This window comes from Anolis carolinensis, chromosome 1 (assembly GCF_035594765.1).
Source record: "Anolis carolinensis isolate JA03-04 chromosome 1, rAnoCar3.1.pri, whole genome shotgun sequence".
Classification (NCBI taxonomy): Eukaryota; Metazoa; Chordata; class Lepidosauria; order Squamata; family Dactyloidae; genus Anolis; species Anolis carolinensis.
Window position 1 is genome coordinate 326,482,138 of NC_085841.1, and position 19,333 is coordinate 326,501,470.

Consider the following 19,333-nt stretch of genomic DNA (forward strand, 5'->3'; position numbering starts at 1 on the left):
TGTGTGTGTGTGTGTGTGTGTGTGTGTGTACAGTAGAGTCTCACTTATCCAAGTCTCACTTACATATATATAGAGAGAGAGAGACAGACAGACACACATTCACACACGGCTGGAGTTACACTTAAAAATTACATACAAATTCAACTTTAGAACAAACCTACAGCACCTATCCTGTTCATAACTTGGGGATTGCCCATAAATTATTTTCTTGTACAGTTGCCATTATTTGTTTTCAAAAATGATTTTAAAAGTTGACATTTTCAATTGTTAAATGACAGCTGTGTAATGTACTAACATATTTTTGATTAATACAATGATGTAATGATATTGTTTTCACTACATTGGTTAATGTTCTCTAATGTTTTATGTAATGCTAACATTAGAGCATCAGCATTAATCCTCAGATCTCTAAACCCTGACCTAGTTATAGTTAGCATATTTAAAAAATATCTAGATTTGTTCCTTATAAACTTGGATAACAAACCTTTTAAAACTCCAAGAACTCTTTTGAGAGTCCTCAAACCTTTTAGACCAGTTTGCACATTTCAAACTTTGAGAGCCTATAACAAAATAGTTTCCAAGGTTAGCGTGATGAGTCGCGAACATTCATTGGCAAGTATTCTATTAGTCAAAACAAGGTATGAAGTTATGTTATGTCTATGTGCACTGCAAGAGTTGTGGGTCTCCTGAAGTGGTGCTGGCCCTTTCCCCATTCTGTAGAATAACCTTCAGTTTATTAGTGTTGTTCCTAAAACCTGCCCTTGACTTATCCATGAGTATAAATGGTACTTGAATTAGTGTTTTCTGGGATGCTGTGAGTTTTCAGGGCTGTATGACCATGTTTCAGAAGCATTCTCTCCTGACGTTTTACCCACACCTATGGCAGGCATCCTCAGAGGTTGTGAGATCTGTTGGAAATTAGGCAAGTGGGGTTTATATATCTGTGGAATGTCCAGGGCGGGAGAAAGAACTTTTGTCTGTCTGAGGCAAGAGTGAATGTTGCAATTGGTCACCTTGATTAGCATTGAATCGCCTTGCAGCTGCAAAGCCTGGCTTCTTCCTGCTTTCTGTTTTGAACTAATTTAGTAGGTACTTTTGGAAGCCTGATATTTTTCAGATTTCAAAACAAAGCAAAGGTACTGTGTGGGGAAAGCTTACTTTAGGAAGTCATGAGCAGATTCTTGACCCTGTGCACATATTGTTTATGTGCACATGGTGGATGTCAGTTTCTGCCTTGGTCCAATGTATGTTGGGATTTCATTTCCCAGATTCACTCACCACTGGTCATACTGGTGATGTGATATTGAGAATTGCCACCTTAGATCCACAATGGAGAAAGACCAATAGTGAAGGTGAATTTACCTCTTTTTAAAGTTAAGGTGGATTTTACCAATCATCCTGATATTATTTCATGTTTGAATGTTTTGGAAGCCTCCAGAATAACTCACGCTAGTGTTTATGGGTGCATCTACTCTGTAGAATTAATGTAGTTTGACACAGCTTAAACTACCATGCTCAATGCTATGGAAACATGGGTGTTGTAGTTTCCAGAGTCTCTGGCTTTCTCTGTGAGAGAGTGGTGGTGTCTCACCAAACTAGCAATCCCATGATTCCATAGCACTGAAACATGGCAGTTAAAGTGATATCAAACTGTACTTATACTACTGTATAGATCAGTGGTTCTCAACCTGGGGTCCCCAGGTGTGTTTGGCCTACAACTCCCAGAAACTTCAGCCAGTTTACCAGCTGTTAGGATTTCTGGGAGTTGAAGGCCAAAACATCTGGGGACCCATAAGTTGAGAACCACTGGTATAGATTCACCTAACATTAACATTTTAATAATTAGGAAGCAGCTTTGTGTGCTTCAGCATCAAATTCCTGCAACCATAGAATTGCACCTTCACCTGTTGAATAGTTGACCCTGATGAGCATCTGTACATACATATAGAGATGGCACAGACACTATCTCCTGTTTTTCAGCAGGTCTAATTAGTCTCTTGTTTCTAGGCAGGCCTTTTTACACAGCCCATGTCATCTGCATGTGACAGGGTTATGGATCATGTATCTAGATTTTGTAAAATAAATTGTTTATTAGCAAATCGTTATACTTCCATTATTTATAACAATCATTCAATGTGTGTTCCTGCTGAGAAAATACATGAATATTAAAAGAAAGCTTTAAAATTGCCTTGATATATATTTATTCATTGTGGCCAGTGTTGTATTCATTGGTAATATTAACAAGGGTACTAGTTGAAGAGTCAATAAAGCATATTCAGATGTTTTTGCTGGTAAACAAAGATTTTATTTCTCAGCAGGATCTTCGCTGCTGTGGAAACACTAGAGCCCACTCTAACAAATTGGCAAAAACCTCATCCACTGTCCAGTTACGACTCTGATATAAGAAGCTAGAGATAGGTTACCCATTTTAATTTCTGCTAATTGATTCATTCAAATTCTTTTTCTCCTTGTTGGACTGCACTTTAAAATATTGAAGTATTTTGTTGTGAGATGAAGCGCAGAACTGACTGAAGTGCAAGATCGAGCAGTTGGGCTCTTGTCCAAGATCAATTGGGAAAAAGAAGGAGAGCTTTGATTTTGGTATTATATGCTAGTTATGTTTTTCAGCAGTTTAAGAGGGCTGTCAGAGATTACCTCCTCTTAGCCACGTTAATTTGATCAACACGACCGTAAATTGTACAAAATAGATTTAAGAAGAGGGAACCAGTTTGTGTGATGTGTCCTTAAAGTGGACGATTCTCTTTACAGAAATGGATGATGAGGACTGTGAAAGAAGAAGAATGGAGTGTTTAGATGAGATGTCCAATCTTGAAAAACAGTTTACAGACCTTAAAGACCAGTAAGTAAGATTGTGTGTGTGAATTTCATTTGAATTTCATTCTGCTTTGTATTATTTATTTCTTTATCATGTCAGAAGCGAACCAAGGGTACAGTTGTAATGTATTTAAAAACATAAACAAAGTTTTAAAACTTGACATTATACTAAACATCCTTTGACCAGTAGCTGGCCACTTGGAGTGCCTCTGCTGTTTCTATTAGAAGGTCCTCCATTGTGCATGTGGCAGGGCACAGGCTGCCTTGTAGTAGGTGGTCTGTGGTTTGTTCTTCTCCACACGCACATGTCGTGGACTCCACTTTGTGGCCCCATTTCTTAAGGTTGGCTCTTCATCTTGTGGTGCTAGAGTGCAGTCTGTTCAATGCCTTCCTAGTCGCCCAGTTTTCTGTGTGCCCAGGAGGGAGTCTCTCATTCGGTATCAGCCATGGCTTGAGATTCCGGCTTTTAGTCTGCCACTTTTTGGACTCTTGCTTGCTGAGGTATCTCTGTAGGTCTTAGAAAACTAATTCTTGATTTAAGGTGTTACCGTGCTGGTTGATATCTGAACAGGGGATGGGCAATTACTATAATTGTAATACTGGATGTATATTATATAAAGGAGGGATGGCAATTGTGAGTAGTACGGGGCAATATATGTGTGTGGGGAGGGAGATCTTACCATGCTTTTGGTCTTCTTTTGACCATTTTAGATCCATGAGAGGCCCTTGTTTCATGAGGAAATGTCCTTAAAATAGCAAAGTGAGAGGCCAAAAATGTGGGGAAAGTGCCCCCTAAATTTCCTAGACTGTGTTTTGAAACAGATTTATAGGGCTTGAAGGGATCCCAAGGACCATCCAGTCCAACCCTTTGCCATGCAGGAAAAACACAAAGTACCTCCAACAGATGGCCATCCACCTCTGCTTATAAACCCTCCAGAGGGGGAGACTCCATCACCCTGTGAGGAGGCTGCACATTCCACTACTGAACAGCTCTTACTGTGAGGAAGTTCTCCCTAACGCAGGCATGGGCAAATTTTTTAACATGGGGGTGCATGGCAGGCCAGAGCAGGGTGGGCGGGCTGGGAGGGAGGGGGTTCTCCCCAAGTCCCCTCCCTGCCCCTTTCTCCCCTTCCTTTTCTCTTTTGGAGGCAGAAAGTAAAGGAAAGATGGGAAACGTTTGGATCCCAAAAGGGTTGGCCTTCGTCAGGATGAGATGATGGACACGAGAGAAAAAAGTGTATCAGTTAGACCCCATATTGCTACTCCTGATATAGAATCCTAGAGATGGAAGAAACCCCAAGGGCCATCCAATACAACCCCCTGCCATGCAGGAAGGCACAATCAAAGCACTCCCAGTAGACAGCCTCTGTGGAAAAGCCTTCCTGAGAAGCAGACTCCACCACACTCGGAGGCAGCCTATGCCACTCTCCAGGAAGTTCTTCCTAATCTTTTCAGTCAAATTGCTTTCCGTTCCATTTCCGTTTCCGAGCTTCCTGGTCTCTAGAGCAACAGAATTTTCTTCCTCCTCTTCAATGAGACACCCTCTTAAATCTTGAAACATGATTCTCATGTTCCCTCTCAGCCATCTCTTCTCCCAGCTAAACATCCCCCCAGGAAGAAAGGAGGAAGGAAAAAGAGAAGGATGGAAGGAAAGAAGGGTGGAAGGGAATGGAGGGAGGGAGGGAAGGGCGGAAGAGAGGGAGGGAGGGAGAAAGAGGGAGGTAAGGGAGGGAAAGAAAGAGAGAAGAAAGGAAGGATAGGATGGTGTGAGAGAGGAAAGCCTGAGAAAAGAGCCCAAGGGGCTGCATCTGCCCCCCCCCCCCCCCCCCGGGGCCTGGGTTTGCCCATAACTGCCCTAACGGTTAGGTGGAATCTATTTTCCAGCAATTTGAATCCATTGCTCCATGCCTTAGTCTCCAGAGCAGCAGAAACCAAGCTTGCCCCTTCCTCAGTGTGACATCCTTTCAAATATTTAAACATGGCTATCATGTCCTCCTCAGCCTTTTTTTCTCCACCCTCAACATACACAGCTCCCTAAGCTCTTCCTCGTAGCACTGGATTTCCAAATATTTGATCATTTTAGTCATCCTTCTCTGGACACATATTTGATGCTACCATCTTGTTTGAATCGAGGGTCGTGTTTCTGGAGATCAAAAGTATATCAAAACAAAAATAGTTATTTCTTTACAAAAGTTAAACATACAAGGACCTCCACGTCTACTACCAGGAGAATTCCTCTGTTGGATCAGATGCTTTCTGTGGAAAGAAGGAATCTTTCCACCCATCCTAGTGTTAAATCAGGATCCAAACAAAATAAAACGTAAATGATAAGTTGGGCATAATGTATTGTAAAGTACAGCCTGTTCTTACCTATGGTTATTTTTTACCCTATCAATTAATGTTTTAATAGTGGGTTGCTGTGAGTTTTTCAGGCTGTATGGCCATGTTCCAGCAGCATTCTCTTCTGATGTTTCACCTGTATCTGTGGCTGGCATCTTCAGAGGTTCTTTGAAGATGTCAACCACAGATGCAGGTGAAACATCAGAAGAGAATGCTGCTGGAACATGGCCATACAGCCTGAAAAACTCACAGCAACCCAGTGATTCCAGCCATGAAAGCCTTTGACCATGGTTTCATAATTTCCAGTTTATGTCTTAATGATTTCCTGGGTTATGGCTAGTGGCATCTGAGAAAAGGAATTCTTAGAAATATTAATATGCACTGTCTTTAATATAATGCACTCCATCTTCATCTTCATTATGTTAAGACTTTACAAAGAGAGATTAAGCCAAGTGGATGCAAAACTGCAGGAGGTCATTGCGGGAAAGGCACCAGAGTACTTGGAACCACTGGCAGCTCTGCAAGAAAACATGCAAATCCGAACAAAAGTGGCAGGTAAGTGCATGAAGTGGCTGTTGTTGACTCAATTAGGTATATCCTGCAGGGCATGGGCAGAAGTGAAAGACTGACACAAACATTTAAATCTGTTCATTTTTAATTCTCAAACGACTGTTTTTATAACTTCTAGTAAACCTTTTGGCCTTACACTTGGGTAGGTATTCAGGTCTCCGTCTCAGGATGCAGGCTTGTTCTGTGACCTAGAGAACTAGGGATCCATGTGTGCATAGCTTTACAGTTGCTCTTATGGCTTCAGTGCTCAAAGAGCCAGGTGAAATGGACCTCACTTTGCATCTTCAACTCAATTTATTAAACTGAGAGTGAATGGCAGTCTCCCATTGTTTGCTTCCCAACATCTCTCCTTGTTAATTGGTTTTATCATGTTCCCCCTGATCTTTTAAGGCAGAATATTGCCCATTATAGTAGCCCCGGTGGCGAAGTGTGTTAAAGCACCGTGCTGCTGAACTTGCAGACCGAAAGGTTCCAGGTTCAAATCCCGGGAGCGGAGTGAGTGCCTGCTGTTAGCTGCAGCTTATGCCAACGTAGCAGTTCGAAAACATGCCAATGTGAGTAGATCAATAGGTACTGCTCCAGTGGGAAGGTAACGGCGCTCCATGCAGTCATGCTGGCCATATGACCTTGGAGGTGTCTACGGACAACGCCGGCTCTTCGGCTTAGAAATGGAGATGAGCACCAACCCGCAGAGTAAGACATGATTGGACTAAACGTCAGGGGAAACCTTTACCTTTACCTTTATTGCCCATTATGTCAGCATCAGATAGTATTGGATGTGTTCAGGGTGAGTGTGGTGAACTGGAATCAAGTAGTGATTTCATAACTGGATTTTCAAGGGCTTAGTAGAGTCACATAGAATAAGTATGGATCTAATATTTCTTGAAGGCAGCTTTGTCATTAGCCATAGATATATGAAGCAGACTGTCTATAGTTTTTGCTGAAGCTTGTTTTTTTTAAAAAAAATTAACATTTTCATCTAGAAAGATAATACTATTTTTGATCTGTAGTTTCCTCAGCTCATACATCATATATTTATTGTGCTTAGGTGCATGTGTATGGGTGCCTTCAACGTCCTTGTTGATTATGATGACCCCATAGATTTCATAAGGTTTTCTTAAACAAAAAGTAGCAAGAGATGGTTTTGCCGGTTCCTCCCTTTTAAATGTAACCTAGAGCACCTGGTATTTGTTGGTGATCCCACATCCAAGCACTCTTCTGGGCTGATCCTGCTTAACGTTTAAGATCAGGTGGAATCTGTTGCCTTAAATTATTTAGGTTTTGTTGTGCTTACTGAATCCACATTTTTAAAAGCAATAGCAAAACTGGTGGGAGGAAGAACCATCAAAAGTAAAACTGTGAATGTCACTAAATATTGTGGTTTCAACTGTAGCTGCAGTAACCATAGAGGTATCTGTAGTATTTTGCACATGTACACCTAGGATTTTTACTGATTTCCTGGATGGTATCTTCTCATGCTGCATTGCAAGTTGCTTCTGAAGCTTGCCTGAGCTTTGATTTTAACAGGAGAGTGTGTTTGAAAAGCTGGAATTGAGGACCAACTGGACATAGGGATATCCCTTCACAAACCTCTGCAGCTCATACATTATTAAATTCTTTGTTGTCCCAAATAAATTCAAAAGAACATTGCTGAAAAAGAATCTTGAAGACAGTTTCTTGTTAGCTCTGCGCTCTAGCTTTTTGCCAGCTCTGAAATATATTAATTTAAATAATGCTGCTTCATACATTTGACATTGCTGCATAAGTAATAACAGCAGATATTCTTTATGGATAATATTCATTGAGGTCTACAACTGGGATGGGCAACCGTGGTCATCCTTCCAGGTATGGTTGGACCATGGTTTCTATAATCCTTCACTACTGGTTGTGCTGGCTAAAGCTGTTGGGAACCATAGTCTAAGAACATTTGGAGCATTGCAGTTGCCCACATCTGCTCTGTAGATTGCTGAGTAGTTCTTGAATAAATGTGGAATATTATTAAAACATGTGGAGATATTTCAGGAGATTTAGACTTTAACTTGTTCAGGCATTAGATGCATTAAGATAGGAAGCAAATTTCTTTTTACTTCAGATATTTTCCTTTTGTAACTGCTCAGATTTTCATACGTTGTAAGTAATGGAGTGGGAAACACATAAGCAGGTTCATAGAAGTCTGTGGCACTTTTTATGTCTCCCTTAAGTATTTTGAAAATATTTTGTTATAGGTATCTACAGGGAGCTCTGCTTAGAGTCTGTGAAAAACAAATATGAATGTGAAATTCAAGCTTCCCGACAACACTGTGAGGTACTGCTTTTATCTGGATATGGTTTTCATTTCTCTGTAACTGATGGAACTAATGTCTGAAGAAATATATGAAACCTAAGTTAATTTTTAAATTCCCATCTTCTTCCCTGCCTAGCTTCAGCTGAGGGACCAACATCCTTTATCTCTTTTAAAGAGCTTGGGGGCCCCAAATAAAATCTTCATCTGATTTTTTTCATTGTGCTGTATACATAAAGATTTCAAAGTGATGTACAGTAAAAGCCATTTTAAATATTTTAAACGGCTTGGTATTCTGGCTACGCTGCTTCTCTTATATGCTCATCATGAGAATTTGGAAAACTGTAGTTTTTGTAGTTGTCACTTGCCACAAATGCATGAGCTAAGGCTGCCTACAAGCTTTTAAAGCATGAAGTGTTTAAGAACAGGCCATGGGGTTTTGCATGGTATAAGGAATTCTTTTAAAACTTATTTCTGTTAATTCATTTTAATGGGATTTTAACTGAATAGTTTAAATAATTGAAATGTTTCATTCTATGTTTGTATTTATATTTTCTAGGTTTTTAAATTGTATAGTTGTTAATGTCTCTATCCTGAGAGAAAAGCAGGATACAAATTAACAGAAACAGCAGCAACAATAGTAACAGCCTACTTTAGGAGGAGAGCTGAAGATATGGCCATCTTTTTGTCCTTGTGTATGTTTCTGCTGTTCTGAAGCTTTTGGCATTGGCAGAAAGTCCTTTTCCCCATATGTCAGACAACAACTTGTGCCTTGCAGATTGAAAGCAACTCTTAGAAAGACCCCTCTTCTTGCCGTTTAGCCCCTCTCTCTTGTAATGTAGACATCCACTTGAATCTTTTGCAAAAAGATATGCCCTCAATTTGCCTGTGTTGCATCTGCTTCGTCTAACGGAAGTGATGACCTTTCTTCATAGCTAGCTTTTTCACATTGCCATTGGCACTCTATACTGTTATGAAAGAATGGATCTTGTACATCAGGCCTTTGTTTAGGAAGTCTGCTTGCACTGATCTTGAGTGTCAAATCCAGTAGACGATGTATTGCATGCTTTCAACTAGCTAATGTTCCACTACATTGTTAACTTTGCCTTTCAGAGTGAAAAGCTCTTGTTGTATGACACTGTTCAGAGTGAGCTAGAAGAGAAAATCAGACGGCTTGAAGAAGACCGGCATAGCATTGATATTACCTCAGGTAACTAAGTGCTGGTGGAGGAAAAATACACAGAAGACTGACCAAATCAATAAATTGCCTGGTGTGACACCGTCATTGTAGGTTGCAACCCCAAACACACATTTCAATTATGTCCTTGGAATATAATATATCCCTGGGACAAACAAGTTAGCTGTTTTGTTTTTCTCAACAGTGAGATCCTGACTGTGCCACTCTTATCTTGCAATGACTCTTTCTACTGAAATTACAAAGGCAGAGCTCTTACTTGAATTTGGCAAAGTACAAGGTTCTGCTACTATGCTTATACTGAAGTCTAGGACATCAAAGGCACAGACAGACCATCAAAGAGGGCGTTTGAAGGGGCAGCCTGGCAGCTGTAGAAGGGCACTGGGTTGAAGCCATGTGCAAGTACCCTTTGGTATCCGTTGTCCTGTGTATCTCCTTATGTGGCTTTGGAAAAATTATGCTGTCAGAACTCCCACTTATCCAGCTTTGCAGGCAAACACTCCAATTTCAATTCACCTTGTGTGAGTTTGGGAAGGAACTGTTTTTTTCCCTAGTAGGATAGAGAACCATTCCTTAAAGGAGCACTGCTGGTAACAGCAAGAATCCTCCAGCTACCACCATAAGTGTCTTTTTCTAAAGTGGTAAAAAGTTGTTGCAGCAGTAATGTTATCCTTGCTTTGTCCCCTCAAGCTGTTTTGCTTTCATTTTGCTTTGATTTTCCTATTGGTAATTAATATCGGTTTTTGAAATTGTCTTGTATTATTATCTAATAATATAGGGGACTCTTTGTTAAATCATTTCGCTTAATTTGTGCATTTTGCATATATAGATTTTAATGTATCTGTCAAGGCTGTTAGAGTAAACGAATGAGTTAAATTGGAGCAATCACAGGCACTGTTTTAAGCAATCAACTGCAAAAATTTATCTGATATTTCTCTACCCTGCTTTTACCAGATCTATGAAAAGTTATTCTAAATGTTTAAAGCCTCAACTGATAACAATGCTAAAAATGTGTAGCTCTTATTTGCCTAATGATGCAGATTTGTACTATGGAACAGTCATTTAAACAGGAATATTTTTTGCTTCCTTAGAGTTGTGGAATGATGAACTTCAATCTAGGAAAAAGAGGAAAGATCCGTTCAGTCCAGATAAGAAGAAACCGGTTGTTGTATCTGATATCCTTTCATGGTTACTTAATAGGTATCATTAATGGTATAAATTATCATGTGACTTATTGTTGACCCTTCATAAAACCTCAGCTTAGTAACACAGAACTGCAGTGACTGAGATTCATGAGGACTATAACAATTACCACATGGGTGCAGTTTTAGTTATGGGCCTAACTTAATCATTGCACTTGAGAATAAACTAAAAGAAGAAAAATGAGCACTGTAACACTGGCAAGGAATAAAGAAATGTGGAATAGAATCAAAGAGAAGAGACCACAAATACCATCTAGTCCAACCCCCTAGCCTGCGGGAATGCATACTCAAAAGCATTCCCAACAGATGGCCATCCAGCCTCAAGTTTGTACTAATGTTCTATATGGCTATACAAATGCTCTAAGTGTTTTATTCTCTACTCTTACTTGCTATCAAAATGCTGAAATTGTATATGTCTACCTTCACACATATAGTCTTGGCTATGTTTATTACAAGAGCATAAACCTATCGTACATCTTAGTCCTGTGAAAGAATTGGGATGGACTTTTTTTTCTGAGTAGCTGTGCTACACAGATGTGCAGAGCTGGTCATGGGGTACAACTAAATAAACAAATCTACAGGGAATGCTATTCCTATGAGTAGGATCGGCTGTTTTACTGCTGCTGCTGGGCAGTCAAATGGACCACAAGGGGAAAATTGACAGGGCTCTATGAAACTCTGTATAGAACAGTGGTTCCCAACATATGGGTCACCAGATGTTTTGGCCTTCAACTCCCAGAAATCCTAGCAGTTGGTAAACACCCGGGGACCCACAGGTTGAGAACCTCTGGTATAGAAGTATAGGAAGGACCCTGCTAGATCAGATCCAGCATTCAGTTCCCAGTGTGGCAAATGAGTTGGCTATGGAAAGGCCACACAACTGACCTAAATGCAACTAAACCTTCTGTGCAGGTGTTAGGTGCCAATTTGTGTTGTGCATATATACTCCACTTGCTTTACCATCATCAGATCCTCTGAAGATGCCAGTCACAGATACAGGCGAAATGTCAGGAGAAAATGCTGCTAGAACATGACCATGCAGCCCGGAAACCACACACAACACTTCTAGTATATTTGTTATGATCTACTTTAGAGATGTACAATTCCCTTAACACATTAACGCCCCTATATAGTGTATATGCTACAGGATCTTGATATACTGGAAGACTGGACAACAATAAGGAAGGTATGGTTGAATGTCTCTGCCTGTATGTTTTCAAAGGGAAATGCTGATGTCCATGCATGTAACTGGGATCTAACATGGAATTGGGATTGGACACTATCTTATATGTTATCTTAGGTGTAAATGTCTTGGGCCAGCACTAGAATGAACAACCATGTGACTTTCTTTTGTGTAGAGTATAAAGTGCAGAGTTCCATTTTTGGACTATGACTTTCAGAATGTGTGTTGATGTGTAGTTTCTGTGTGATTATATTGTATTTTTATATTGATACAGCACATTGAATATATATGAATCCTATTTAGAATAGGATTTGCAGACTTTATTAAGACAAACTTCAACCAAATGCTTTAGATTATAAGTGAGGTATGTGGTTTTCTAGATTTCTAATATTTGTGTAACCCAAAAATTGTCACTGTCACCAGATCCTTTTATAGCTCAGTTTTGAATCCATTGTTCTGTCTACAAAACAGCATTGGCTTTAGTTTTTACAGAAAGGTTTGTTCAGGAATTTGCCCATTACTTTTAAGAAGGCAGCACAATAAGATACAGAAACCAGAATGGTGATTTTGTTTGAAATATCTCAGAGTTACTTAATAACAAAGGTGAACCCATTCTAAACTTGAGGAGCATGCTCTGTCTTCTCCATCCTATGTGGTACGTGAAGTAAGGGACCCTACCTTAGGGGGAAATTTTTTTTTGCAAGAACACAATATATGTTGTATTTATTAAGCTTGTTGTACATGGGTTATGTAATGTGTTATTTGTTCTTCTGTTTTATTTGGGGTTATTATGTTGTGTTTTTGTGTCATGTAATTTCTGTTGTTTTAACCACTGTTTGCCACTTTGGGTTCCACTCATGGAAGAAAAGTGGGAAATAAATAAGTAGTAGTAGTAGTAGTAATAATAATAATAATAATAATACTTTGGGAAGATACTCAGCATTTAGTTCAGAAAGTTGCTGCATGCCACCAGGCCCAGTAGAAATGTAGGCAATCAGGTATATCAAGGGATAGATATAGAAGATGTGGAAAATGTGCTATTTTGACATATATCATAATCTTTAAATAGTTAACTTAAACACAGTTTTGTATAAAGAAATAAACCTACGTCTCTTAAGCGCAGCTCCTGTATAGATATCTTTCCTTGTTAGTTTACCTACTTGCCTTTGGTTTGGACCAATGGCATAATAGACTGTTATATGCACTTACAGCTACAGTAGAGTCTCACTTATCCAAGCTTCTGGATTATCCAAGCCAATTTTGTAGTCAATGTTTTCAATATATCGTGATATTTTGGTGCTAAATTCGTAAATACAGTAATTACAACATAACATTACTGCGTATTGAACTACTTTTTCTGTCAAATGTATTGTATAACATGATGTTTTGGTGCTTAATTTGTAAAATCATAACCTAATTTGATGTTTAATAGGCTTTTCCTTAATCCCTCCTTATTATCCAAGATATTCGCTTATCCAAGCTTCTGCCTGCCCGTTTAGCTTGGATAAGTGAGACTCTACTGTATCTTCTTGTAAGAGATGTCATGAACTTGCTCTTTGAAGTGAAGCTTCTTTAGAAGTTGATTTATTGAAAGAATCATGGATTGTATTTTTAATTTCAGGCAATGGCTACATTGGGGCCACACAGAGTGAAAACAGAACGTAAGAACATTGTGCTTAATACTTGCTTTACTTCTATCTTTTATGTATAACAATTAAAGCATTCTCATGCACAGGGTCTAAGGGTTTAATATGAGAAGATTTTAATTATATCCATTACAATGACAGAGGATACTTGAGTTTTGCCTGGTTTCTCTCAGAACAAAACAAATGGAATAACAATATTCAATCAGTAATGAATACTGTTTAAATTATAAACTAGCTACCTCATCCCTGGCATAAATGAATTTATTTACACGATAATAGTTCTAGTAAAAAATTATACCAACGTGTTGGTCTTTAAGTGAACAAGAAGGGAAGTAAGTGTAAATCTTAAATGTAATTCTGTTTTGTCAACATTGTATACCCTGGTTCTTTTCAGCCCCTGTCAAGTTGGAAAAGCACCCACATAATGCAAGATCGGAAGAAGGAAGACTCTATTATAATGGGGAATGGTATGGACGTGGACAGACAATATGTATTGATAGGAAAGATGAATGTCCTACAAGGTAAAGGTAGTGCAGATGACTAATGTTTAACTCTACCTTACTTAACTTAATGTGTCATCTTCTTGGGTTTCCTACTGTCATCAGCTAAAGAATTTAAGACTTAAGGAGACCTAATGCTCTCAGCCTCAAGAAAACCTAATGCTAGTTAGTTTGTTTTTATCTGTCTGTAATAGGGTTGCACTTAGGAAGGGAACCACCTAAGCAGAGTATCCTGAGTTGAGTCTGGAAGACCACAGTGAGATGGAAAGAATTAATAAGGAGCAATCTGGAATTTCAGAGAAGGAGGAGAAGAGAGGGTGGAGGAGTGCTTGATAAGGGAAAATGCAGAGAATAGCTGGAGAAAGGTGGGAGAATGGAGAAAGAAGGCTGGAAGGACAGATAGGAGGAATTGTTGAGAGAGAGAGACTATTGAAGAATGAGGGAAAGAGTTGACTAAAACTTCTTAAATCTTGCTGTTTGGCAGTGAAATATGCTGCCTTGCAGAGTGGTGGAGTCTCTGGAGATTTTTAAGCAGGGACTGGATGGCCATCTGTCTGGGGTGCTTTGATTGTGTTTTCTTGCATGGCAAGGAAATGGAATTGATGTCCCTTTGACAGGATGGCTTTGTGGTCCCAACTCTATGATTCTTATCGTGGCAACAGATAAGTAAGAGTTGGATGGAAAGAACAGCTGGCCTAAAACAGAAGGCTTTGAATAAGCAGTTAGCCAGGCTTGGACTGAACACTTGTTCTAGAATCATAGAATCATAGAATCATAGAATAGTAGAGTTGGAAGAGACCACATGGGCCATCTAGTCCAACCCCCTGCTAAGAAGCAGGAAATCGCATTCAAAGCACCCCCGACAGATGGCCATCCAGCCTCTGCTTAAAAGCCTCCAAGGAAGGAGCCTCCACCACAGCCCCGGGGAGAGAGTTCCACTGTCGAACAGCTCTCACAGTGAGGAAGTTCTTCCTGATGTTCAGGTGGAATCTCCTTTCCTGTAGTTTGAAGCCATTGTTCCGTGTCCTAGTCTGCAGGGCAGCAGAAAACAAGCTTGCTCCCTCTTCCCTATGACTTCCCTTCACATATTTGTACATGGCTATCATGTCTCCTCTCAGCCTTCTCTTCTGCAGGCTAAACATGCCCAGCTCTTTAAGCCGCTCCTCATAGGGCTTGTTCTCCAGACCCTTAATCATTTTAGTCGCCCTCCTCTGGACGCTTTCCAGCTTGTCAACATCTCCCTTCAACTGTGGTGCCCAAAATTGGACACAGTATTCCAGGTGTGGTCTGACCAAGGCAGAATAGAGGGGGAGCATAACTTCCCTGGATCTAGACGCTATTCCCCTATTGATGCAGGCCAGAATCCCATTGGCTTTTTTAGCAGCCGCATCACATTGTTGGCTCATGTTTAACTTGTTGTCCACAAGGACTCCAAGGTCTTTTTCGCACACACTGCTGTCAAGCCAGGCGTCTAATGGTTTTATAATTTTGTTGTGGTGATTAGCATCAACATAAAGACTTTGTTATGTGTTCTTGTGGATTTTGTGCTTCCTTAGCATGCAGACTAGTGGTTTCAAGACTCCACTTACTATGAAGGAGGGCTAGTTTGCTACACAGTCACATAGTCAACATAAATCTTTACAGATAGAAATTTTGTAAGTTGGTAGTGCTTGTATCAGAATATTTAGGAAGACTATCAGAAATGTTGCTGCAGTGCAGTATTGTAGGATGATAATACAGGTCCATCATTGTAGTTTTGTAGTGAGGCTACAACAATAATTTAATGTCAACATATTTGGGGTTGTTGTTTAGGCATTTAATTCATTTCTGACTTAGGTTTGCCTTGCTATTACTGTATCGAGGGGTATTCTTGGCACAATTTGTTCAGAGGAGTTTGTCTTTGTCTTCCCCTGAGGCTGAGTGGTTGTGACTTGCTCAGGGTCACCCACTGTCTTTTGTGGTCAAATGGGGTTGATTGTGGTGCTAGTGATCCTGGAGCCACAGCCCAGCAGATTCCAAAGATGCAAGGCAACTGCATCTTAGACTTTTTTGTTGTTGTTTGAGCATCCTGCTGCGAGTAGATTATTTCCAGCCGCTCACTCTTCTGCTAATAACATGTATGTGTCTGTCTGTCTTTCTTTCACATAAGGGAGCTGTTAGAAGAAGTGACTGTTTTATAAACAAATGCAGTGATGTTTGGTATACCTCCAGTACTAGTGTTATAGTATTCTATTAGCCGTCTTTAATTTAATGAGGCACTTGTTGTAATGCTTGTGTGTTCTATTACCAATAATTACAGTACTGTTTATAAATGGCAATGCAGTTTAGGGTGATATTGTAGTTTTATATGGACACTAATGTGCTCCTGATTTCTCTCCCCCCTTCTTTCTTTTCAGTGCCATAATTACAACAATTAACCATGATGAAGTGTGGTTTAAGAGGCCTGATGGAAGCAAATCCAAACTGTATATTTCTCAGCTACAAAAAGGAAAATATTCAATCAAACATAATCACAACTGACCATTAAAACCAGCCAGACAGTGTTATCCTGCTTGAAGTGCCATGAGATGAAAGATGTATTTACTTTGTGTTCTCATCTATTTTTGTGGCAGTATCTGTGTATTTGTAGTAGTGTAAGTAATTTTCCATACATATGTCATAGAATAAGTGACACATAATCAGGTTGAACGTAACGTCTTGCCTCAAATTTGGATCCAGCGCCTCAGATAGACAACTGTCTACTGGAGAGTGTAGGAATATATGACTAAGAGCCTGCAGTCCTACAAAGCTATGCATTTGTATGGGAGAGAAGTATATGTACAGCTGGCAGGGGTCTTTTCAGTTTCTTCTGCAGCTGTTCTCACAGCTAAATGTATAAGGCATTTTTTAAATTGCTTCATATTATACAAATGGCATAGTGAAGATGCTGTCAAAAAACACTATCTGAATGCGTATCTGGTCCTCCATCATATGGGCATGCAGGCTTCCATGAATGTCGTCCAAAAACCATTTATGTAAAATGGAAACAAAGTGGTATTACTTTTAAAAAAATAAGATTATGTAGTAATTGTGAAGTTCATCACTATTTTTCACTGTTCCCCTTCCATTTTGTCTTGGAAACATGTTACTTGTGCAAATGTTACTTTGATGTATTCTAATTGTGAAATATTCTTAAATGAACAGCTAAGAAAACTGGATCTTCCTCCCCAAGTTGTTGCTGTAGCGATGTTATGGATTCCTATTAATAACAAGACACAGCTATTTTGTTATTGACATTGATGGTAACAAAACATAATTAATAGTGGACACCAGATTGCTAGGAAGAAAATAGTGCAAAAGAAATGGCATTATGTCTCTTAGTATTAATCCTGCCCCTCCTGTCCCAATAAGAGTGCCCATCCTTGTAAAACAGCAATCCAAAAGTATTAGTGCATATTCATGATGAAAAAATGTATCTATAGCCAATTCAAATATAATTGTATATTGGACATGGAATTATCATGTTTGCAGCTTCAGACACTTAGAAACTTTGCATTTATAAGCTTAGCATCAGGAGTAAGATCTTTTAGTTTTACTGCACATGTCTGAGGCGTAAAGAAGGTATTCTTGTTCGGGTGGGGAGAAGACATTACTTGGTGGTTATGCGCACTTTAATATCCATTAAGATGGGTTTTCGAAGAAAGCTTGTATCTAATGGAATGGACTGCCAAAAGTGTTTTTATGTGCTAGTTAGGTTGGTGCTAAATCTGGAATCTTCACATGGCTTTGAAGTCCTAAATTATAGTCCCAATATGTACAAACAAACTGCTGTATTTTCAGTCAGTAATCCCAGCCTCATTTCCAGCAAATAGGATCATGGCAATTGGGCACTGATAGGTATGCTCAGAATGGAGACAGTTCTTCTTCAAGAGCCCTGAACAAATACTGTGGAAGAACATCTTGTTATACAGCTTAAATTATAAGCGAGTATTTTTCTGACTTGTCCTTTTAATTTTATCTACCGTGATTTGTGTGGGAATTGTGCTAAAACAAAGTTCATTGCCCTTGATGGTGACAACTTACTATTGCTTCAAATTCTTACCTTGACAAGGAAAACAATGAGGATTAGCAACATATTCCCTTGCAGTCAATAGATTGGAAACATATTGGTCCTGCAGCTGTCTGCATGTTGCACTAATCTTGCATTACGACCCAGTTGTGAGGATGCAAATTGAGGTTGAATTGTAATGTGCCCCTTGTGGCTGAAATAGTTCATTATATGGTCATTTTATTCCACATCATTGTGGCTGGGAATCTTGACACATCTGTGTGTCAGTGAACTGTAGTCTTCTGCTTGCCAATTTAATTGGTCCTTATTCCTCAGGCTTAAAAGAATGAACAGCTCACATGTTTGTGTATTTACTGATATGGAAAAAACTGACTATTGCCAAAAGCCTATAGAACTTTAGGTATCTAAAATGAATCAGGGGGCAGTACTCTTATTACTCAGCATGCCACATATGTTAGCCTAATGTATATAAAGGTTAAAAATATGACAGGTTGGCTTTTGACAAAACCTATGGTATGTACACAGTTTGATAAAGCTTTTTTGTAATGAAATATTTGTATTTTTTAACTCGGTGTATAAATAAACCTGCCATGTAAACTTCCTGTAAAAAGAGACTACCAACAGTTGTAAGTATTGTATGTATGGTTTCTCTAGTGTAGTCATTACAATCATGTTGCCTGATATAAGAAATGTAATGTCTAAGGAACTAGGGCTGTTACCAAGAAAACATTTGATCCTACAACTATGTTGATCTTACGTTCACAAGACCCTGAACTAAACCATCTACAGCTACTAGGAGAAGCTTTCGAGTAGTTGTACTAACAACAAAGTGTAACAGCTCAATTTCGGTCAGTATTTCTCCCTGTGCACTGTTCACCTTAAGCAATGGAGTAGGCAAGGGTGGGGCAAGGTGAGGAAAGTTGGCAGTACAGCTTCAAAGCCTGAAACTCATTGCATTGTGACAAGGTCACCAGTAGCTATTACAAGTAGCCAGAGGCTTTTTTGTATAGGGAGGAGGTTCACAAGCTTCTCTGTGAGTCAGTTCTTAGGCTAACAGATTTTACTTTTCTATGTTCTTACAGCTTTTTTGTGATGCCACTGCTGGAAAACAATTGGAACTCATTAGAAATTAGAACCAAAAGTATGCTGATGGTATTTCTTAGTTGCCTTTGCCAGGACACTCAACACAGAGCTAAACCATGGAAGTCACCACCACAAGATATGATGGCCACAAACAGATGGTTTTCAGTCTTTCAGTAGCTACTAATATCACTGCTTTGAATAGAAGTTACTGGAAAGCAACTATAAGAGAAGACAGTAGTCCTCATGACCAGCTTGTAGGCTTTCCAAAAGTGTATAATTGAGCACTGTTACCCATTGCCCTGACCCAGCTTGGCTTTTTTAACGTTCTCTTTCATAGTTTTTTTTTGCATTTTTGTTCGTAGTATTCAAATAGTATTACTAGAAAATCTTTTGCTCATTTCTCATCCCTAACTAGTACATCATATGGGTTTACTTGAAGATAACCGAAAA

At 39.4% G+C, this 19,333-nt stretch overlaps 1 protein-coding gene across 3 annotated transcripts in view; it reads left to right on the plus strand.

Annotated features, from left to right (window-relative positions):
* The window catches only part of brms1l (BRMS1 like transcriptional repressor), a 28,706-nt gene extending 10,289 nt beyond the window's left edge, over positions 1-18,417 (plus strand). For 2 of the 3 annotated variants that reach the window (XM_062968289.1, XM_003214461.4), the window contains 9 exons: positions 2,770-2,860; positions 5,603-5,730; positions 7,971-8,050; positions 9,140-9,236; positions 10,313-10,396; positions 11,545-11,609; positions 13,228-13,267; positions 13,647-13,773; positions 16,149-18,417. In XM_062968289.1, the coding sequence (XP_062824359.1) occupies positions 2,770-2,860; positions 5,603-5,730; positions 7,971-8,050; positions 9,140-9,236; positions 10,313-10,396; positions 11,545-11,609; positions 13,228-13,267; positions 13,647-13,773; positions 16,149-16,272 (836 nt within the window). In that variant the 3' untranslated portion in view covers positions 16,273-18,417. Of the gene's footprint in view, positions 1-2,769; positions 2,861-5,602; positions 5,731-7,970; positions 8,051-9,139; positions 9,237-10,312; positions 10,397-11,544; positions 11,610-13,227; positions 13,268-13,646; positions 13,780-16,148 lie in introns of all 3 variants that reach the window. The other variant, XM_008102774.3, reaches the window with a different exon arrangement.
* Positions 18,418-19,333: the final 916 nt, after the last annotated feature.